Source organism: Prinia subflava, chromosome 11, assembly GCF_021018805.1.
Source record: "Prinia subflava isolate CZ2003 ecotype Zambia chromosome 11, Cam_Psub_1.2, whole genome shotgun sequence".
NCBI classification, from domain to species: Eukaryota; Metazoa; Chordata; class Aves; order Passeriformes; family Cisticolidae; genus Prinia; species Prinia subflava.
Window position 1 is genome coordinate 16,730,349 of NC_086257.1, and position 21,854 is coordinate 16,752,202.

At 57.4% G+C, this 21,854-nt stretch overlaps 3 protein-coding genes across 3 annotated transcripts in view; all 3 read left to right on the top strand.

Moving 5' to 3' along the window:
• The window catches only part of DIS3L2 (DIS3 like 3'-5' exoribonuclease 2), a 180,675-nt gene extending 167,411 nt beyond the window's left edge, over nucleotides 1–13,264 (top strand). The window contains 8 exon segments of the mRNA XM_063408228.1: nucleotides 3,157–3,247; nucleotides 3,249–3,341; nucleotides 4,493–4,579; nucleotides 8,532–8,679; nucleotides 8,766–8,896; nucleotides 9,129–9,233; nucleotides 9,915–10,016; nucleotides 12,710–13,264. Coding sequence (XP_063264298.1) covers nucleotides 3,157–3,247; nucleotides 3,249–3,341; nucleotides 4,493–4,579; nucleotides 8,532–8,679; nucleotides 8,766–8,896; nucleotides 9,129–9,233; nucleotides 9,915–10,016; nucleotides 12,710–12,808 — 856 coding nt within the window. The 3' untranslated portion in view covers nucleotides 12,809–13,264.
• A 751-nt stretch (nucleotides 13,265–14,015) lies between these two features.
• LOC134556319 (intestinal-type alkaline phosphatase-like) lies at nucleotides 14,016–18,637 on the top strand. The gene is given in 11 exon segments (XM_063408717.1): nucleotides 14,016–14,068; nucleotides 15,047–15,309; nucleotides 15,444–15,587; nucleotides 15,590–15,808; nucleotides 15,907–16,079; nucleotides 16,153–16,287; nucleotides 16,365–16,434; nucleotides 16,547–16,685; nucleotides 16,779–16,987; nucleotides 17,129–17,245; nucleotides 17,520–18,637. Coding segments are annotated over 11 exon segments (1,809 nt in total). The 3' UTR covers nucleotides 17,807–18,637.
• A 72-nt stretch (nucleotides 18,638–18,709) lies between these two features.
• On the top strand, nucleotides 18,710–21,789 carry LOC134556138 (intestinal-type alkaline phosphatase-like). The gene is made up of 10 exons (XM_063408389.1): nucleotides 18,710–19,263; nucleotides 19,376–19,491; nucleotides 19,713–19,887; nucleotides 20,029–20,201; nucleotides 20,282–20,416; nucleotides 20,504–20,576; nucleotides 20,659–20,791; nucleotides 20,889–21,082; nucleotides 21,203–21,313; nucleotides 21,399–21,789. Exons 1-10 carry the CDS (start codon nucleotides 19,038–19,040, stop codon nucleotides 21,659–21,661), a joined length of 1,599 nt encoding a protein of 532 aa, XP_063264459.1. The 5' UTR covers nucleotides 18,710–19,037; the 3' UTR covers nucleotides 21,662–21,789.
• The last annotated feature ends 65 nt before the right edge of the window (nucleotides 21,790–21,854 follow it).

Sequence of the window (21,854 nt, forward strand, 5' to 3'; positions counted from 1 at the left end):
CTCAGCACCTGAAGCCTTGCTGGCTTCATGGGCAGTCCTAGCCCTGGCTTATCCTCCTGAGTCACCAACATCCCTTGCAGTCTCAGCGTGAGCTCCTCTTGCGAATAAGGTTTTCCTTTGAGGTGCAGTGAGGTCAGCACATTAAGCTGTTTAATGCAGACCTTGTCTCCCTCCTTGTGTCCTGAGCCCCAGACCATTGCTCTGCTGGAAGAGGTAATGTGGCTTAACTCCAGGCACAGGTGCCAGCTCCTTCACTGTCCCCAGCCTGTTCCCTCTGACCCTGGCAAGCTCTCACATGCTCTGGATTACCCCAGCTGTGACTTGTGCTTTCTGGAAGCTGCTTTTCTCTCCCTGAACTCCTGATGTTTAGAACAAATCTGACTAGGAGTTAATAGAGCAGCCCCACACTCTTCTTCCCTTTCAAACTTGCAGGACTGCTGCAGCGGGGTGCATTTGGGGAACAGCTCTATGACTCCCCGGTGATCCAGAGCTGGGAAGGACCCTCTGTCCCTGCAGGGGCTTTTGATATCAGCCCACAGGGCATTGCAGCCTTCCCAGGGCACTCTAGTTCATTACCCTGAGCTGACAGAAACCAATCCATCAGATCTTGGGGCTTCTTTTCCCCCCAGATACAGGACAGTGTCCAACCTTATCCATGTTACCTGATCCTTGAAAGCCCAAACTGCAGATGCATCTCTCAGAGCCTTCCTCTGCTTTTGAGTGAGAGAGCAAGAGTAGCTTTTCAATTCTGAATCCATGGTCACATCCTACACACCCTGTCATGGGTGCAAAGCTCCTGGGTGCTTCCTAGGATGGGATTTTGCAGAGCAAAGTGGGTAGTATGTGCTGTTAGCTTTACTTCAAGAATAGAAGTATGCCTGGCAGGAGGGTGCTCAGGTATGAGCTTCCATTCAGTACCTACAACATCAGAATGAGGATATCTCCAGGAAATTGTAAAAGCCCAAGCCACAGAATGGTAAAACCAAATGCAGAACTTAATAATCAGGTGGAAATTGCATCCAGCCAAAAGTGTCACTGTAGAGAGATGAAGGTTTTACACTCTAGTGCTCAACAGGAACAGGAATGGCAGGGTCTGCTGCAGTGTTTGCACATAGTGTTCATCTCTGGGACATGCAATGAGCATGTGCTGCCTGTGGCAAAGAGGAGATTTTATTCACAAGTGTTAATTGCTTTGTCCCTAAAAATGGGCTTGCATCTCCTTCTGTAGAGGCCCCAGTTGGTGGGAGATGCAAAAGGGACTGCATGGCCAGCCTTTGCCCAAGCATGCATCTGTGTAGCTGAGGCTAATGCTGGAAATGCCTCCCTCATTCCTTGCACCAAAGCCCATGGGAAGGAGAGGTGCTGCCTTTTGCAGTCTGCCCTGTCTCCTGTGCCTCGCTGTGACCTGGCTCGGGCAGAAGGGGCTTCCCAGGTGTGAGCATGGGCTGGCACAGCCTCACCCCTGTCCTCAGGCCACTGTTCCCCCGTGCCACTCGGTAAGAGTGGTGTGTCACCCACGCTGGGGAGCTGGGGATGGCCGTGCTGGCTGTCCCACGGCCGGGGTGCCCGATGCCCCCGGTCACGCTGTCCCGCACCCCCTGGAGCCGGTGGCCATAGAGGGACCGAGGTTGCCATCTGCCGGTTCTGCTGCACAGGAACAGCAAGAATTTGCCTCAGCCCTTATGGAAGTGGCCCCTCAGGAGTGTGTCCTGATCCCTCTCAGGTCACAGGGCACTGCCCACTCGCGACCCAGCGCTTGGCCTTTGGCAGCATGTCCCCATGGGTATGGTGTTCCAGGGGACAGGGCAGGCAGCCCATTCCCATTTGGACCGTGCTGCTCCTGCCCTGCCCCGCCCACACTGCCCCTGCGCCACGATGTCCCTCCTGCCCTCCCAGTGGGGCCTGAAGAGTTGGCCTCTGGCACAAAAGCCTCTGTGAGAATCCACAGGGCTCTTAATAAGGGAGCTCCTTCCCATTAAAGGCTAATATTTCTACTGCTGATGATCACTGTCAGCTGCTTATTCCTCCTCCAGGCTTGTCTTTATTTCCTTTCTCTTCTGAGTTCTTGGCAAGTACTCCCAGGCTGGAAATGTATCACTGCTGTAGGAGTACCCCAGGAGTGCAGCACCCTGCCCATCTCACCTGGCCAGTCTCCCCAGCAGGGCCCAGGGTTGGGAGCTGCAGGGGCACTTGCAGGCAGCCCTGGTTGCCCAGCCAGCCCTGCAAAATCACTGCTTTGCCTGCAGGAGCAACAAGGCTGAGCTGGCATAATCAGCAATAGCTCACTCAGGCATTGCTGGGAGGATGAGATTACTTCTGTAAATCTATTATCTTTTTTGGCAATTAGCACCAGGAGCCCTGGGAATACATGCAGAAATAGCGGGAAGCCCAGTTAGGCACATCTCTTGCTTATCAAGCCCGGTTAAACAAGTCCCCTGTGGCACAGCCCTGCCACTGGTAGCACAACCCATACACACACCAAAGATGATCTCTAGTGCTGTGATTCCTTTCCTGAGCCTGTGTAACCCCAGAGGTTTCCATTCAATGAATGAAACTGAGGGGCTCACCCCAGCCTGGAACACCCCAGCAGGTTGTGTGGAGGAGCCTGTGGAGTCCCTGCATGTCCTGGAGCCAAAGGCAGCCTTGCTGGAGCAGCACTGCCCAGGAGCAGTGCTGTGTTGTGCTGTGGGTGGGAGCCTGGCGTGGGGCAGGGCTCGGTGCCTGGGCCTGACCACACATGTCGAGCTCAGGAGGGGGGAGCGAGCGAGACGCTGTTTGCTCTGGCCCAGGAAGACAGAGATGTGTGTTTGTTTCCCGTGCTATCTTTCGCATGGTGTTTGTTTTGCTTGTCAAGCATTTCAGGAGATAAAATGACCTAAAGGGAGATTATTTTATCCTAGTTTAAGCTGTCAATTTATCACTGACTTCTGCTTGTCTGCGCCAGCAGGACAGCTTACTCTGAGTCCCTGGGGAAACCTCTGCTAGAAAGTGAGAATTTGGGGGGGATTTGCTGCAGTCTCACAGCTAATCTGTGCTTATGACAGCAACTACAAGCTGCTCCCCTGTTCCCCTGTGTCATATTAGTCCCCATCACTGTGGGCTGGCTTGGCTTCCCAGGGCTAACCGGGGCCTGGGGTTGTTCTTCTCGTGCCGCAGGCTGGTTGAAGAGTTCATGCTGCTGGCGAACATGGCCGTGGCCCATCGCATCTACCGCTCCTTCCCCGAGCAGGCCTTCCTGCGCCGCCACCCCCCCGCCCCAAACCAAGCTGCTGAAAGACCTCATGGACTTCTGCAACCAAGTCGGCCTCGACATGGACTTCAGCAGTGCAGGGAGCCTGCATGTGAGTGCACTGCCTGCCATGGGGCCGGGGGGGAAGCTGCGTGATGGAGGGTTTGTGGCACCGTGTGCTTTATCCCCTGTCCCTCTCTGCCCAAGCAGAGCTGACAACTGTGCCATGCCAAAACAAAACAGCTCCCTCACTCACTGTTGATCCCATTAGTGTTGGGCAATGGTGGCCCAGCCTGTTCTGATCAGCCATGTTGTGCACAGAGGTTAGAGCAGGGTGGGGAGGACCTTGGAAGTGACCCCTGCACTGCCCTCCCTGCAATGGAAAGGATGTTTCACTGCAGGAGCACTCACTGAGACACCCAGATTTCCTCCTCTGGGCAAGGAATTTTCTCCATACTACAAAATAAGCAGCTCTGCAAGGGGCTGTTTCTGTCTGGGCTGCTGCAGGTTTTGGTGGGGCAGGCTGGAGAGTGGGGTGACTGGGAAGGACTGGAGAGCAGTGCTGGGAAAGGTCAGACGCAGCCAGTGCAGGAAGTATCCAACCACTCCTCTGCTGAGCATGTCCTGAGGCTGAACTCCAGCTGAACAGCACAGTGCAGGTTCCAGGATTTTCTTTACTCACCGCAACTGGACTGTGGATAATCCTCTGTTAATCCCATCCCCGCTGGCCTCCTGCACACCCCTCCATCAGCTGGGACTGCTTTCCCCGCTTGCTGGCTGTGCCCAGCCTGTGTCAGCAGATGCAGGGCTGCTCACTCAGCTCCTCTCCTGCACTTTGAACCCTGCAGCCCTTTCTCACTGCTACCCCCCGGCAGTGACCTCCCATATCCATGTCTCCCCAGAGTCCCATTAGTCTGTGTGCTGAAGCTCTCAGGAGCTGGATGGGAGCCAGGCACAGATCAGGAGAGGGTTTACAGGCTCTCTCTCACACTGCACAGCTGAGGACAGAGCCAGCAGTCCCCATGCACTGGGTGCTCCCTTCCACTGACCCAGGAGGAGAGCCAGTGCTCAGGACCATATACACAGCCCTTCTGGGGCTGCTGGGAGCACAGCAAAGCCTAATTTCATGTGCACCTTTTAGCTTACAAGGGCATTTTCAGGAAAAAGGGGAATTTGCTTTGACAAGCTGCTGTTAGCACCAGTAAGGTCTGCCTGAGTCCCTTTATCATGCCAACACTGAATGCTCTCTCTTTTCTCCCCCAGAAAAGCTTAAGTGAAACATTTGGTGCTGACAAATATTCCAGAGCAAGGAAAGAAGTGCTGACCTTCATGTTCTCCAGGCCCATGCAGGTGAGAACAAAGCTGTGCTGTTGGGCATGTCTGCTTGTAGCTTTCTGCTGTGGCTCCATCTTCAATCCTCACCCCTTCTGCATCACCAAGCTGGTTGTTGCACACAGAGGGTGTGAATGAACAGTGAATGTGGTGTTCCAGGGCTGCCAGCAGCTTCCTCCAGTGCCTCCAGCCCTGTGTAGCTGGCAGTGGGAGTATCCCTTGAGCAACAAAGCTTCACTGGGTGGCAAGGTCAGGCTGAGTCTTTCCTCACTGCCCTCAGTGTCCCTGTTATTACTGGTTGGGATATTTCACCCCTGAAGTTGCATGAGGGCTGCTAGCAGACTCAGAAGGAGCCAGCCCTGTGAACAGCTGGTGGTGGGCTCCATGGTTCATGTTTGTGCCTTTTCTTCACATCCCAGCTGGTCCAAAGAAGGAATTAAGAGTAGGGGTGTGCAACTGGCCATAAACACAGTCTGGTACCTGCTCTTGGAAGAAGGAAAGTTCTGGAAACCCTTCAGTCTCCTTCCAGCCCAGGTGGCTTTCTGTGACAGTCTCTGCAATGGAGGCTTGTGCTGCTCACACCAGTTGTCATGTTTGGTGCATCTGTACCTCAGGACACTTATTTAGGTATTTATCACCATCATAAAAAGGTTTTGTGAGGTATCAGCTGCATTTGCAGCTGGGCACAGCACAACCTCTTCTGAGGAAAGTCCTACCCCATGGGGAGAAGGGGCACATTCCTGAAATGATCTCTCCTGCTTATCACTGCAGGAATGAATCATCTTCCCAACATCACTCATTTGACTGTCACTCTTCTAATTAGCTTACTTGCTTCATTTACTCATTAGCAGTTGCCTAAAGTCCTGCTGTGTTTCCAGGACTTAGTGCTTGTTTGCAACTGGTACTGGGGTATGAGGCCGTTTAGTAAATCAGCCCCTCATGTGTGTCCAGCTCAGGAGGGCTGCTTTGTAAAGAGCAGGGAGTGTCCTCTGGAGCTGGATGTGTTGTCCCAGATCTCATGTCCTGCTTTGGGTTATCCTGGTCCCTTCTGTCACATCCTCCTTTTCTGGTGGAAGGTCCACTGGTGACATAAATTCCTTCAAATCCCTCTCTGGTCCTGCTGTCTGTGGCACAAGCTTTGGGCTTTTCCAGTAGCAGCACATGGAGCAAGCCTGGCTGCTGGCCAGGATGCATGAACAAGGAGAAAGTTCTGCAGTGGCTCCAAGGAGGAGATGGGCTTTTGGGGACCCACTGGCATGCTGAGATCTCGCTATTGTGGTGTCCTGAGACTGTGGTTGGAGAAGTGGTGGGAGTGCTTTCAGATACCACACAGTAGCTCTCATTAAGATTTAGCCTTAATGAGAATACATTAGATCATTACATGAAAAAGTTAACAAGGTTTTGGGGATGAAGTCTTCTGCAGAGTAGATAGCAGACAGAGAAAGAGGCACTTTTAAAGGAGATATTCCACAAGACATGATTTTGGCAGGAACTAGTCTCGTTCCATCGTCAGAAGACAAAGGTGCCTGTGGGTTTAGGTGTGCTTGTGCAGTCCACTCATTCGTGGCAAACCTGCTGCCTGGCACATCCCCATTACAGGCAAAACACCTTGGAAAGGGCAAACTGCTTCCAGGAGGAAGGAGCTTTCCCTGCAAGGAATATTTTTTTGCCGTCTGCCACCAGCATGAGAACAGATGGAAGAATCAGCCCCATCCTTCTGGATGTCGTGGTCCCTCATGGGGGAGAGGACAGATTTGAGTGTTGGCAGCTGCAGAGCACAGCCACTGAGGGGCCCGGGCTGGTGGCGAGGGCTGGGCCATTGCTCTGACAGATGGTGCAGCGAGACCGACTGGTCAGGGCACTGAGAAGTCACCTTTATCTCTGTGCACATCGCAGCTCCCAGAGATAAAGCTGATGTTTCAGGAACAAGGCTGCAGCTAAATCAGCCTAAACAACCTGTCCACAGGTTTAACCCCTGGTCGTGCCAAGCCTGTGTCTTCCCTCTTCACTGTGTGCTGGTGGTCAAGACATCAGCCTCTTGGAGGAGGAGGGAGTTGGGAAGCAACTGGTGATGCTTGTGCCTGAGGGAATGCCTGGATTGGCATGCCAGGAGCCTTGTAACAGATGAGGGAGCAGCGACACACCATTTTTCAGGGGCTCAGTCACTCGGGGATTCAATCTGTCCATAAAAGCAAAGCTGCCCCTGGTTGGCTGGGGCTGATTTATTTCCAGGCTCCTCACAGTTCTCCGGGGATTGCAGCAAACTCTGGGGATTTGAGACCTTTTGTTAGTCAAATCTGTTAACGACAAAACATCTGCTTCATGCCAGCTGATGTCACTGGGTTGTGCTGTCACAGTAGTGAGGATGGGTGTCAGATACAGATCAGACTGGGCTCCCTGCCTTGGCCTAGGGGAGTATTTTTGCTGTGATAATCAAGCTGCTGCAAATGTCAGTGAGGGTCATGGGCTGCCAAAAGGGTGTCCAAAATGGTGCTGGACCCCACCGTGGCCACATTATCAATCAAGACAAAGTAGCCCAGACAACAGCAAGCAGCACAGGATCTTCAGCATCTTTTCTGACTTTAAACAAGGTGGGGTATGACTTGAAACACTGCTGAGCATAGGGCAGGGATGGGCCCTTCCCAGTGTCTTTCTCCGAGTAGGGATTTTGACTGGTGCTCTGCTTTCTGTCTGCCTGGCACTGTAGAAGCCTGGCACAAGTGCCTGGAAGCTCCCTGTGATTCCGTGCTGTCTGTCAGCACAAGGACACTCATCCACTCCCACAGCAGCCTCTGGAGCTCGCCGTGTCTCCCTGCCCAGCCTCATTCGCTGGGAGCCGAGCTAATTGAGTGGAGACCGTATTTCATGGAGTCCATCAGAAACAATTTAATTCTGGGTTGTGGAAATTGGCAGCCAGCACAGCTCCTATCCCAGCTCTTGGGTCTCATAATAAGGCTGGGACTGATGCTGCTTTTTTTAACCTGCTCTATTTATTTGCCCGGATCAGTGCATTGCTGCTCAGCAGGAGCTGGCTGCGCCACTGGCCTGGAGAGCAGAGGATACAGCTGCCCAAACCAAGGATCTCAGGACAGCTCTGTAATCAGAGCTGGCTACTCCTGTTTTTTTAAAATCACTTGCTCTTATTTTCAAACGGGTTCATTCAATCGCCACTGTGCCATGACCCCGCCGCCACCCCCCTGACCTGCACAGCCTCCCCTCCCCGCCTGGGCCCAGCCCCCAGTGTTTTCCCAGCCTCAAGAGCTGGTGTTTCACAGATGTAAAAATAAAAGCTGCAGCCCGTGGAATAACAGGGGTGACACAGGAGAGGCTCCTGCTGAAGAAGCTGCTGAGCAGTGGTGCCTCTGTTGCCCTGGTGTTGGTTTAGAGGGGCAGTTCAGCCCCTCAGCTCCCCAGCTGGCATGGTGGCATGGGGCAGCAGCGATCACAACAAGGCTGTCTCTGCTCCTTGGAAGCCACTCATACCTGCACCCAGTGCTCTCCAAGCATGCACAGTGAGTGTGTAAACCTGCACCCAGACCCAAAACCAAAGACCCACCCATGGGAGCTGCTCTGCAAGGGCCCTTGGTGGGAGAGCATCTGAGGTGGACATAGAACAAGTTGGGCTCTCCCCTGGAAGATGGGAGGATGGCAAATGAGCCCCAGGACTTGAGCAGAAACGCAAAGCTGCTTAAACCCATGGGTGATGTGAAAGTTGATGTAGTCCTTGGGGCCAGGCAGGGACAGCTGGCAGCCAGCAGCTCCCTGCAGTGGCTTTGCCCCTTTTATTCTGTGATCAGTTTCGGCAGTGCCTGTGCAGCCCAAACTGAGCAGCAGGTGAAGGACCACCAGCAGACAGGATGTCTTCAGAAGGGCCATTGGCTGCTGGCGCTGTGTCTCACAGAGCCAGACCCCTCCAGCCTCATGGCACCACCCTTGCTCACACCCTTCCCTCGTTTCTCCCCCCTTTCAGATGGCTCTCTACTTCTGCACGGGCGTCCTGGATGATGAGACCCTCTTTCACCACTACGCCCTGAACGTGCCGTTCTACACTCACTTCACCTCTCCCATCCGCCGCTACGCTGACATCGTGGTGCACCGCCTGCTCTGCGCCTCGCTCGGTGGGTGCTGCTCACCTGCACGGGCTCCCCAGGGGGGGACAGGGGCCACAGCATGGGCACGTTATTGTCACTTGTCGCCTTTGCAGGTGCCAGACCGCCCATCAAGATGGAGAAAGAGGCCATCCAGAAACAGGCAGATCACTGCAATGACCGGAAGATGGCTTCCAAGAGGGTGCAGGAGCTCAGCGCTGACCTCTTCTTCTCCATCTTTGTCAGGGTAAGACTCAGGGCTATCCTCTCCCAAGGCATCTCTGGATTTCCCTGTGAAAGCCCAGCCTAGATGCTACTGGGCAGGGGGCTGTGTCTACCCACTTGGCTTTAGGAAAGGCAAACAGTGAGAGGACACACTCAGCAATCACCACTGCTGGATTCCAGGACCTGGGGACACTCTCCCCTTGGGGATTGCTGAATGAGATCTGCTGTGGAGTGACAGCCCTGTCTCTTGACAGGAATGTGGTCCTCTGGAGTCAGAAGCCATGGTGATGGGTGTCCTGAGCAAGGCCTTTGATGTCCTGGTGCTGAAGTTTGGAGTCCAGAAGCGCATCTACTGCAATGTAAGTACCTCACCAGTGTGAGACAGTGCCAACGCTGCCTCGCCAGAGCAGCCTGGCATCACTGCAGGCAGTGGCTGTCCTGGTGCCCTTTTGTGCCAGCCCTGCAACAGGCAGAGCTGTGCCCGAGCTGGGCCAGCCAGCGGGGAGGGAACCTTCCTGGAGTTTCCTTCCATCTCTCAGCCCAGGCAGGCACAAGGGACTGGGGGGTCTGGATCAGCCCAGTCTCTGAGGAGCAGCTTCTCCCTGTGACATGCTGGGGTTGATCTAGCCTAGGTAAAAGGGAATAAAGCCAGATTCAGGGGAGCAGAGATAAGCGTGGAAATGAAGCGAGGACAGGGAGCGAGGCTGGATTTCATTTCATTTAATCAGATGGTTTATCTGGGGCTGTGACAGCAGCGCTGTGGGCCAGCACCTGCAGTTGGTGACAGCATCCTCTCTTAATAACCTGGTTATATGGCTGGCAATGACATCTTTAAACAGGACATAGAGCATGATATATGGGCTGGTGGTGTATCGCAGCAGCCCCTGATTTACGTGCTAGGTTCAGGCTCATGGGCTGATGCATCCCAGTTGTTAAAGAGCTGCAGAGGCAGTGCTGGGCAAAAGCAGCCTCAGCCCCATCCACAGGTGAGGTGGAGGAGAGCTGGGGTGGCATGTTCCCAACACTCTCCCTGCCTGCAGGCGCTGCCCTTGGTGGACTTCCGCTTCCAGAAGGCAGGGAAGAAGCCAGAGCTGACACTCCTATGGGAACCAGAGGAGCTGGAGGAGGAATCTGTGCCCCAGGTAAGACCCTCACAGCATGGGACAGGCTCACAACACCATGGAGCTAGCATGGAGGCTGTGGGCAACATGTAGATCCTGTGATGTCTGCAGGGACAGGTCTGGGAGGCCGGACTTGCCTCACAGGGTGTCAGGTCCTGCTGTTCCTCTCTGTCCCTTTCCCAACTTCAGCCTCAGCCTACTCTGCCATCCAGCACATCCCATCACTGCCCTCACAATCTGACCCCTCCACAGCCTTCAGTCTGCCCTGCCTGCTGTGTGCCCTGCCTCCCAATTCAGTTTCCTCCAGGAATTGAATTACCGTGCTGTTTACTTCCTCCTTCCAGATTATCAATTAAGATGTTAAGATCAGACCTAAGGCAGCTCCTGTCTAGACCCTTCCCCCCATCCTGGCACTCTTTGCCCCTGACATGGCTTTTTCTTGGGGTTTCCATCCCTGTGACATGGTTGAGCCTCAATTAGGAGAATTTTTTTAAATCAGACTTCCTGAGATGCAGTGTCAAATGGTTTAACAGCATCTAGAAATCTCTCTCTTGTGTCCCTGTCATCTATTAACTTGGTAACTCAATCAAAGGGAGCAGTCGCATTTGTCTGGCTTGATTAAGTGGTGCTTCTTCGCCAGCTTTTGTCTGGCATGGCTATAAAACCCCAGCTGTGTTGACTGCTGTGATCCCTGCCTGAAGGGCTGAATCCCAGCTCCCTGCACCACTCCAGGGGCTCTGCACTTGAGCCCCAGTTCTATCCTTGCCCATTTAGGGATCCTGACACAGAGCGGGCTGACCCTCCCAGCTGTGCTGGAGAGTCCTTCCCTTCCCAGGGTGGATGTTGTGATCAGAGTTGGATCCAGCTCTGCAAACATTTCTGCCGGCCTCCCTCCCTTTGAAGCTGAGCTTTCCTCTCTCAGCTTGGCTCAGAGAGGCCCTGTGGATGCAGCCTGGAGTGGCCTCAGTTCCCCCTTTCCTACAGGAGCAGGGATCACTTACACCCTAGCAGGGAGCTGATGAAAAATGATGCCCCAGCGTGAGCAGGGCCCATTTTGGTTAAGCAAACAGTTGGTAGAGGAAACTCCTCCACAAACCTTCCACACCTCCTAAGAAAACACTGGAGCTCTCCCATGGGACCAGGCTCTGAGCTATCCTCCAAGCCAGCAGATCCCTGAGTATATAAATCTCCAGCCCTGGGATGAGCCAGATTCCTGTGAGCCGTGCTGAGCTCTGGTAGATGTCACTTGGATGCCCCACAGCACCAAGCAACCCAGCTGCCCACCTGGCCCCAGGACTTGGTCTCTGCTTCCTGGTTTAGCTGAGCCTGGTCAGGCAGTGGAAGCATCAGGGAAGGCTGCTAGTGAGCAGCTGTGCTGGGGTCTGGGGTGTGTGTTTGGCCCTGCTGCAGAGGGGAGATCTTGCCCCCATTTCTCTCTGATCTCCAGGAGATGACCAGGGCCTCACTGGACATCACTCAGGGGTAGAGTAAGAAATAGATCTAAGACTCAGGGGATTTGATGTGAAATTATGCTGTTCCACGGCAGTTCAGCAAGGGATAAGGCAGGATTGCAAGGGAGAATCCTGATACCCCTCCTTTGACTCCCCCATATGTGGGGGGCTTCCCCATGAACACCACTCCCTGCACTGCAGGCAGCTGGGGCAGGCAGGGGCTGGTGCTCAGTAGCCCACAGCTTTCTGGCAGCCAGTTGTGATGGGATTTTCCTGTTGCTCCTTACTGGCTACTTTGGTACATTTAAGTCTCAATGAGATTTTCCTGTTCTGAATGATTAATCTGGAGCAGCCAATGCTGGATGAGCTGGGAAGGGTTGGACAAGGTTACACCGGTAGCTCTGTGCCTGCTTCTCCTGAGGCCAGCCCTGAGCAGATGGCCCCAGCGAGCCCTGCTACAGCACAGGGCTTGGGGACAGGCTCCAGCAAGCAAAGTCCCCAAATACCTGCATATGACCCCAGGACAGCCCTTCCCAGCAGTCCCTTAACTGTGCTTCAAGGACAGACCAGATCAATACTTTCCACCTCTAATCCATACACTCACAGAAGAGCTGGGTTCAGAGGAGCGGGGAGGTGGCGGCGGCAGCGCAGTTCCTGAGCAGGAGGGATTGATTTTCTGGGGTCTTTGTTCCCTTGCATCTCTCTTATCTGTTGTGCTCCCTTCCTGGGTCTCCTCTCCCTGTGGGAGCAGTCAGATCGTTCCCTCCTTACGGAATGCTGATTAAATGCTCGACGTCATGTGGAAAACCCTTCTTGCTGCAGCTCAGCATTGGCTCTTGGCCCAGCTCCATTAAAGGATGACGTGGTTCTGCGGCTGCAGAGGGAAGGCACGGGCGGCCTTGAGGGGAGGTTGGGACCCAAAGCCAAGGGCACAAATGCCCACAATTCTTCCCAGACTCTGGAGAACAAGAGTGGCGTGATCAGGCTGAATTAAATGAGGATGTTTTGGGAGGCTCACTCAGGTTGGTTTGGGTGCCCTGGCTGGTGTCAAAGCCCATGGTGTTGCCCTTGAGGATGCTGCTTCCAGCTTTAGGAGCACCCTGGACCCCAGCAGAGCTATCTGTATCCATCCTGCCCCATTCCTTGGTTCCTCATGGGTGCACTGATGGAGGCAGCAAAAGCAAGCACAGCTCTAAGCAAATCCTGCTGTGATTCCAAGCCGCCTGAAAACCCTCTTTTCTCTCTTTCTCTCCCTTGATGAAGGTGATCACCATTTTCACGCTGGTGGAGGTGGTGCTGACGGCGGATGGTGTCCCCCTCAAGTACAGTGCTGTGCTCAAGAGGCCAAGCTTGGACAAGTGAGAGCCCCTGGCTGTGTGGACTTCCCACTGCTGCTGCTCCCTCATCTCCAAGGCCCTGCTCTGGTACCCACTGGAGACAGAAGGGACTCACAAGGACTTTGGAGTTATGAGTTTTAAAACCATTGTGGTTTTGTTTCTGGTTTGGATTTTAACTCCACCTGGGAGCAGGGCTCAGGGCTTGAGCCTGCCCCAGGCAGAACATTTGTACTCTTGGGTATTTTTAGCATGATGCTTTCTTAATGTTTTTTTTTTTTTAAGGCAGTGGTGTCTATCTCCAGCTTTAGTGCCTGTGGTGAGGGCTGAGAGGGGATATGTGTCTTCAGGAGTGGAGAGGGGCTGGCTCCACATCCCAGGTGGGATGTGGATGCAGTGGGATGCAGCCAAGGGGCCATGCAGGAGGGTTTCTTGCAGGGTTGCGTGTCATGTAATAAAAGCCGGGTCAGCAGCTGTGTGTGGAGCTCATGCAGGTTTTATTTTGTGCCCTCCATGTTCCCCCAGCTGGGGGATCCCAGCAGTGACTCATCTCTGGGGAGGCCCCTGCCTTCCCCTGCCTGCCATTTCCCAGGCATTATGAAATCCAAGTGTCCTCCCTGCCTGTCCCAGCTTCAGCTATGCTTGGCCAGATGTGAGATCAGGGCAGATGTTCCCAGCTCCTGATCCAGCAGGTATTCCCTCAGTCCCTCTGACTTCACCAGCAGTCCCAGTGTGTCTGCTCCAGTCCCTCACACCTTGGTGTCCAGCCTAACCCTGTTCAGGGACCCTGTGGCACCATGTCCTTGCATCCAGTCTCTCACTGACCAACTGACCTCTGCCATCTCCAGCCACCCCTGCCTGCTCTGTCCCCATGGCCTCACCCACACTGTGAGGATGTGCTGGGGCCATGGGCTGCTCTGGCAGCCTCCACATCATCCCAAGCGGTGGCTGGTGAAGGGATTGACATCTGGCAAGAAGGAATTAATCCCTTGCGCCAGGCAGGGAGGGAGCTCTGCATCACTCTGCCCCATCAGTGGTGACAGCCATGGCCTGGCACCAGCACACCAACCCTCTGCAGGAGCCAGGAGCTGGCCAGTCCTCGACTGCCTGGATCAGGATGGGGGTCAGGGCTGGGCACACCTCCTAGGAGCTGGTGAAGCCGTCAAGGACACCTGTGGTCCCCAGGAGTTGTGCTCCTGCAGCATCCTTCCAGATGGCGGTGCAATCACGGATGGATGTCGCTGAGGCTGGTGACATGGGGCTGTTTCCCTGCTGTGGTGGTGTGCTGGTGTGGGCTGCCCCAGGGCATCCACTGTGTCAGGCACAGCTGTCCCAGAAGCTGACAGGCAGCGTGTGACTGCTGGGAGAGGGGACCAGAGAACATTGACACCAAAGCCAAGATGTCCACCCCCTACCCCTCAGCCCAGTGTCCCCCTCCTCGGGTTTCTCTCAGGGGAAACCAGGCAAATCCAGCCTGGCCCGGCTCAGCCTGTCTGCAAAAACAGCCCTTTGCCCCCTGCTGTCCCTCCCACTCCCCGGGGTCCTGCAGGCAGCCGCCCCCACGGGAGCTGGGGCCCAGAGGTGCCCTGCTCCTCAGGGACAGGCTGGAGGTCCTGCCTTGCTGGTGGGGGGCAGGGATGGCCCCGGGGGGGGACGAGGGCATTGGGAGGGCCCCGGGAGGGCTGGGAGATAGTCTGTGAATGTTATCAGCCCATCGTCTCACGGGACAGGGAAGAGCCATAAAGGGCTGTCCCCTCGCCCTGGGCTGAGGCAGCATTCCAGGAGGGAGCCGGGGTGGGCAGCATGGGGCGGCCGCTTTTTGCTGGGATCTCTCTTCTCCTCTGCTTCCTTGCCCAGCTCGCCACTGCAGCCTCTGGGGACAGGGGACGTGTGGCACAGTGGGGTAAGAGCCTCTGGTGGGGGATGCTGGGGCTGGTGTCACTTCCCTGGGGATCTCCAGGGACCATGTTCACCTCCCCTTGGGATACCAGCAAATGGGAACCCTCAGAGCCACCTCAGGGTGCTCTGAGACCACAACCTTTGAATGGGTTGGTCTCAGCCCCCACCAAAGCAGGTCCTGACCCCCCCCAGCCCTGCTGCTCCCACCCCCTATCCCTGACTTTGGATGAAGCAGCCCAATAGCCACAGCCAGCCGTGGTTACCCGGCCATTGCACAGCAATGGCTGATCCTCAGGCCCCTCATCCACCCTGCAAAGAGGCACAAGGGTCTTCGCTGCCAAACTGTGCCTCAGTTTCCCTTCTGCAGGTGGTTTCTGAGCAATGCTGATCTCCAGGGGTCTCCTGGTCCTTCATGGGGGGGGTTATAGCAGCTAAATTTACCTCGGGTAGAGATGGCCACGCTGGACCCCTGGGGGTGCACCTGGATGCTCCCAGCTCTGCTCTCACCTCCAGATGCTGAGAAGACCCCGAGCTACTGGAATAGAGGTGCCAGGAGGAGGCTGGAGCTGGCCCTGGCCTTGCAGCCAGCAGCACAGCGGGCCAAAAACATCATCCTCTTCATGGGTGATGGTGAGTGCCCGGGGTCACTGCCAGGCCCTGCAGCCAGGGGATGTGGCTGATGAGAAGATGGGGCTGGGGCAAATCCTCGGGCAGTGCCTGAGGAGGGCAGGGCTGTCCACTCAGTGACCCGGCCATGCCCACAGGCATGGGGCTGTCCACCATGTCAGCAGCTCGGATCTACAAGGGGCAGCTGGCTGGTGCCTCAGGCGAGGAGAGCGTCCTGGCCATGGAGACCTTTCCCCACACGGCCCTGGCCAAGGTGAGTGGGGCAGTGCTGGGGGGGACACTCCTCTGCCCCTGCTTGAAACCCCCCTGCACCCATCCTGCCTCCAGACCTACACCATCGACCGGCAGGTGCCCGACAGCGCCGGCACGGGCACCGCCTACCTCTGCGGGGTGAAGGCCAACGCCAAGACCCTGGGGCTGAGCGGGGCCGCCGTCTATGGAAAATGCCGCAGCACCTTCGGCAACGAGGTGGACTCCGTCCTGCACCGGGCCAGGCTGGCGGGTACGGGCAGCTGGAAACGCTGTGGGGAAGCCGGGCACGGCCATCCAGCGCCGTGCAGGGCTGCTCGGACTCCCTGTAAACCCTCGCCCACGCCGCAGGCAAGTCCGTGGGCATCGTGACCACCACGCGGGTGCAGCACGCGTCCCCCGGGGCCGCCTACGCGCACTCGGCCAGCCGCGGCTGGTACGCGGACGCCAACATGCCCAGGGACGCGCTGCGGGACGGCTGCAAGGACATCGCCTTCCAGCTGGTGCACAACACCGACATCAACGTGAGCTGGGGAGAGGGAGCGGGAGGGAGGGGCCAGCAGGAAGGCGGGGAGGGTCTGCTGAGCTCCCCGGCAGGTGATCCTGGGCGGCGGGAGGGTGTACATGACCCCCGTGCGGACTCCGGACCCCGAGTACCCAGAGGACCCGGATCAGAACGGCACCAGGAAGGACGGCCGGGACCTGATTGCTGAGTGGCTGAGTGCCAGGCAGGTAGTGTTAATGGAAGAGGGAGTGTGCCTCCAGGCACAGGGCGTGGGCCATCATCACTGGCTCCCTCTTGCTGGCAGGGTGCCCGCTACGTCTGGGACAAGAAGGGCCTGGATGCAGTCGAAGATGACTCTGTGAGCCACCTGATGGGTAGGAGCATCGCTGCCTGCACTAATGGCAATGCTTCCTCCTCCCCTCTCCGGAGGTGTTGGCAGGGGCACAAAGCAGCCCCAGCAGGGACCCCCTCACCCTCCTCCCCCAGGCCTCTTCGAGCCCAAGGACATGAGGTATGAGCTGAACCGCAACACGTCCACAGACCCCTCCATCGTGGAGATGACGGAAAAGGCCATCCGCATCCTGCGCAGGAACCCCAACGGCTTCTTCCTCTTTGTGGAAGATGAGTAGCTCCAGGCGGGCAGTGTGGCTTGGGCTGAGGTGGGATGTGGGTCCTGGGAGCAGGTGGCCATCCAAGGGGACCGGGGAGAGGGTGACAGCCACGTTCCCCGTGCAGGTGGCAGAATCGACCATGGCCACCACAGTGGCCGGGCCAAGCAGGCGCTGATGGAGGCCGTGATGCTGGACCGGGCAGTGGCACGGGCGGGCGAGCTCACCTCCCCCAGTGACACCCTGACCGTGGTGACGGCCGATCACTCCCATGTCTTCACTTTTGGGGGCAGCACACCACGTGGCAACTCCATCTTTGGTGGGTCCTGGGGAGGGAGAGTGAGCATCTCTCTTTCTACCTCACCTTGTTGCTCCCACGGGATGCTGAGTTTGCCCAGGCAGGGAGCTGGGGAGAGGTACCCAGAGGGACAGCGGGTGACAATGTCATTCCCTGTGCCAGGGCTGGCCCCCAAGAAAGCCAAGGACAAGCGAGCCTACACCAGCATCCTCTATGGCAATGGCCCTGGCTACAGCATCCGTGACGGGGCCCGCCCAGCTGCCAGCCTCCCTGCTGCAGGTATGATCTGCTGGGGATGTGGCACAGCCACGGTGTGGCTGGGGACAGGTTCCTGGAGTCTGCTGGGGATTGGGTGGAGGCACAGGGTGGCTGGGGACAGCATCCCGCTGGCATGGCCACGGGTGCCACACAAAGGTCCTGGTGCCACTGTGAGGCTCAGGAGTCACTTGGGCAGAAATCACACTGATGCCGGAGTGATGGGAGCCGTCCCCCCACCCCTGTGACATGTCAGGGAGCCAGACCCCCAGCCTCATTTCTCCTTTCCCCCCTGCAGAGGACAAGGACTACAGACAGCAGGCAGCCGTGCCCCTGGAGACAGAGACTCACAGCGGGGAAGATGTGGTGGTGCTGGCCCAGGGCCCCATGGCCCACCTCTTCCACGGGGTGCAGGAGCAGCACTACATCGCCCATGCCATGGCCTACGCTGCCTGCCTCGAGCCCTATGCCACAGAGCCTGGGTGCAGGGCAGCCCGCAGGGCTTCCCATGGCACACAGTGCTCCCCACAGCCCCTGCTCGCCCTCCTGGCCCTCTGCATGGCTGCCCTCATAGTGAGGGGCTGAGACTCACAGCTCTGGCTGAGTCCCACTATGGAAAGGACCAAGGGATGCAATAAAGCACAGGTTGTTTGTCTCCATCTGCCATACAAAGGTTCACAGTGGTGGTCACCTCCTGAGGTGCTGCCCTGTGCCTGCTTCTCCAGCTGGCTGTGGCTCCTGGTTCTCCCCTGGGACCAGCACTGGAGGCACTGGGGTGAAGGAGATGATGAAATGAGGGTGGAGGGGAGGCAATGTCCTCCCCAGCTTTGCCCAGTTGTGGCACAGTACACAAGGGCTGGTACATTCCTGTCAAGGGCCAAGCAAGGAGCAGAGTTTTACTCTGCATCCATAGATTTACTGCTCAAGAAAGCCTGGGCAGAGAGCAGGGTGCTGGGGGCACGAGTGACCTCATACCCACCGTTATCCCAGGTCCAATGCTCAGAGCTGCCCATGTGGCACCCTGGGACAGGCACTGCCCTGCCTGGCACCACAACACCATGGCCAGGGCAGGATTTCCTGCCAGCACTGCACATCCTCTTGTCCCTGCATCTGTCTGTGCCCCAAGCACACCTGTCCAGCAGGCACAGGGTGTTGTGCTAAGGAGATGCCATCAGCCCAGCCCTGTGGCCTTTGTGCGGCTTTTGTGTGAGTTTTGAACCCCTTCCCTGACCCTCCTAGAGCTGATCCCTGTCCAAAGTCCCTCCCCATATCAGCTGGACTTACAGACACTGCCAGCAGCGCGTGCCTGTTGTCAGACCTCACCATGCAGCTCCTGGCATCCGTCACCCTCTGCCTCTGTGCAGCGTTCAGCACCGCTGTCATTCCAGGTGGGGACAAGGATGGGAATGGGTGCCCAGCTGGCTGCGGTGGGTGCCAGGGAAGCAGGGTGTCAGCCTGGCTGGGCTTGGAGGAGGGCTTGGGGAGGGGAGATGGGGCTGCCCAGCTGAACAAGGATTAATGGGAGTTAGTTACACCTGGTGTTCTGGGGTTTTTGAACCAGTTTTCCCCCAGGTTTTCACTTCTGTGCTGGGGGCTGGTCTGGTTTAAGTGCCTGTATCCTCTATCCCCACTCTCTACTATGGATTTGGCTCCATCCCACTGACCAGATAACTCCCCATCGTGTCTGGTTTTGCTGTTCCCCCTGGTTCCCTGCCCCAGGACCCTGGGGCCAGGCAGTTGGTGCAAGCCTGTGAGATCTCCCCCCACCCCAAATAACCCCCTGAACCACTTGGTTCACGTGAGAGGAGGCCCCAGCATGGGAGTGCCCAGGGAACAAATATCCCTGGGGGTGGGTATCCTGCAGGGGTGCCCCAGGGATGCAGGTGCTGGTGAGCTGGGACTGACGGGTGTTTGCCCTGTCCCAGCGGAGGAGGAGAATCCATCCTTCTGGAACAAGCAGGCAGCTGCAGCCATCGAAGCCTCCTTCAAAATCCAGCCCAGGATACGCCAAGCCAAAAACCTCATCCTTTTCCTTGGGGATGGTGAGTCCCATTGGCACCCTCGGCAGGCAGGCTGACATGGCCAGTGCTCTGCTGAGTGGGATGTGTGCAGGGCACCTGGTCCAGAGGGTGACCAGGACCTCTCTCTGCCCAGGATTCGGGATTCCCACCATCACAGCCACCCGCATCCTAAAGGGGCAGCAGCAGGGGAAGCTGGGCCCTGAGACCCCTCTTGCCCTGGATGCTTTCCCCTACGTGGCGCTCTCTAAGGTAAATTCCAGCATGCTGGAAAGTGGCTATGGTGATCCTGGGCATGGGGCCATAGTTATACCGGGCATGGGGCTGCTGGCAGCCCAGAGCTGCACGTGTGTTGTGCATGGGGTCCCTCCCCCTCCCACACGAGTCCATGGGTCAGTGAATGAGCATGGCAGGGGGGGCTGGGGGCACTCCCCACTGGGGACCCTTGCCCTGAGCCCCTCTATCCTCGGCAGACCTACAATGTGGACAGGCAGGTCCCCGACAGCGCGGGGACAGCCACAGCCTATCTCTGCGGGGTGAAGGGCAACTACCAGACCGTGGGGTTGAGCGCAGCCGCCCGCCACTCGCAGTGCAACACCACGGCCGGCAACGAGGTGATCTCAGTGCTGGAGCGAGCCCGCAAAGCTGGTAACGGGGCAGGCAGGGCTGGGGGGGCCCTGTGGGGACAGGGGTGCCACACTGAGGGCTTTCCCCCCATCAGCATCCCACAGCTTGGTGGTGGGGGCCCTGTGCTGCCCTTGGTGGGGCCTGACGGGCAGGGGTTGGCAGGGAAGGCGGTGGGCATCGTGACCACGACGCGGGTGCAGCACGCGTCGCCCTCGGGCACCTACGCGCACGTGGTGAACCGGGACTGGTACGCGGACGCCAGCATGCCCCAGGACGCGCGGCGGCAGGGCTGCAAGGACATCGCCTGGCAGCTGGTCCACAACGTCGACATCAATGTGAGCACGGGAGGAGGAGAGCAGGGACAGACCCCTCTCAGGACACCCCCACAACATTTCATCCACCTCATCCCCTCCAGGTGATCCTGGGCGGGGGTCGGAAATACATGACCCCCGTGGGGACGCCAGACCCTGAGTACCCCACTGACAGCAAACAGAATGGGATACGTGAGGACGGGATAAACCTCATCGACATGTGGCTGCGGGCACGGCCGGTGGGTGACGCACCAGGAACAGTCCTCTGCCCTCTGCCCCTGGCATAGGGCTGGGCACTCACTAATCCCAGAGGGATTTGCCCACAGGGTGCCCGCTATGTCTGGAACAGGACAGAGATGCTGGTTGCTGCTGCCAACCCCAGCGTGAATTATTTGATGGGTAACAAATGACCCCTGTGCCAGGACCCAACAGGTGCTGGGACACTCAGGCACTGATGCTGTCCCCAACACATCCCTCATAGGTCTCTTTGAACCCGGGGACACGAAGTACAACCTGGTGCGTAACATCACCCAGGACCCGTCACTCACCGAGATGATGGAGGCAGCCATCACCATCCTGAGCAGGAACCCCAAAGGCTTCTACCTCTTTGTGGAAGATAAGCTGAGGCTTGTGCCCCTGGGGCCAGTGAGAGGGGGGTAGGAGTTGGGCGTGCTGCCATTGGTCCCCAGCTCACTGTGGGTGCCCCTCTGCAGGTGGCAGAATCGACCACGGCCACCACAACGGCGAAGCCCACAAGGCGCTGACGGAGGCGGTGGAGTTCGACAGGGCCATCGAGCGGGCGGGCACCCTGACAGACGAGGCTGAGACCCTCACTGTTGTCACCGCTGACCACTCGCACGTCTTCTCCTTCGGAGGCTACACCCTGCGTGGCTCCTCCATCTTCGGTGGGGCTCTGCCCTGTCCTGGGTACTGCCAGCCCTCTGGCACCCCGACTGTGGCCAGAGGGGTGATAAGGGTGTTCCTTGGCTGATCCTCCTCCTCTTCCTCCATTGCCCCTTCCCCAGATCTGGCACCCAAGACAGCCAGTGACGGGAAGAACTACACATCCATCCTCTACGGGAATGGGCCAGGATACCCAGGCTCTGAGCGGCCCAACGTGGACTCGGACACAGCCAGTGAGGGCACAGAGACCATGGCTGGGTGGTGGGATGGTGGTGGGCCATCATTGCCCCACCTCACCCCCTTCTCTCCCCTCTCCAGTGCAGTTCGAGTACCGGCCACAGGCGGCTGTGCCCCTCGACTCGGAGACACATGGCGGTGAGGATGTGGCCATCCTAGCCAAGGGACCCATGGCTCACCTCTTCCATGGAGTGCAGGAGCAGACCTATGTAGCCCATGTCATGGCCTACGCCGCCTGCATCGAGCCCTACACTGACTGCCGCCAGCGGGACTCTGCCCCTGGCATCCGCGCCACACCCCTGGCCCTGCTGCTGCCTGCCCTCCTTCTGCCCCTCCTCCACTGATCCCACGTCCCTAGGACCCCACAGGAGAGGCTCCCCACACTGTGGCACTGCAGGCAGATGGCATCTTTTGGAATGCAACAGCCATGGGGACACCAGTCCTGGGCAGTCGGGTGTTAAATAAACACGGGCTGTGACACTGGTGTGACAGAGTGCTCATGGAGTGGGAGTGCCTCTGCCATGCAGGCAGGGCTGG

Coding starts and splice junctions, on each gene's coding strand:
- LOC134556138 (XM_063408389.1), top strand. CDS start 19,038: ATGGGAGTGCCCAGGGAACAAATATCCCTGGGGGTGGGTATCCTGCAG. Junction 19,492..19,712: donor CCTACGTGGCGCTCTCTAAG/GTAAATTCCAGC, acceptor TATCCTCGGCAG/ACCTACAATGTGGACAGGCA. Junction 20,792..20,888: donor GGCTTCTACCTCTTTGTGGA/AGATAAGCTGAG, acceptor GTGCCCCTCTGC/AGGTGGCAGAATCGACCACG.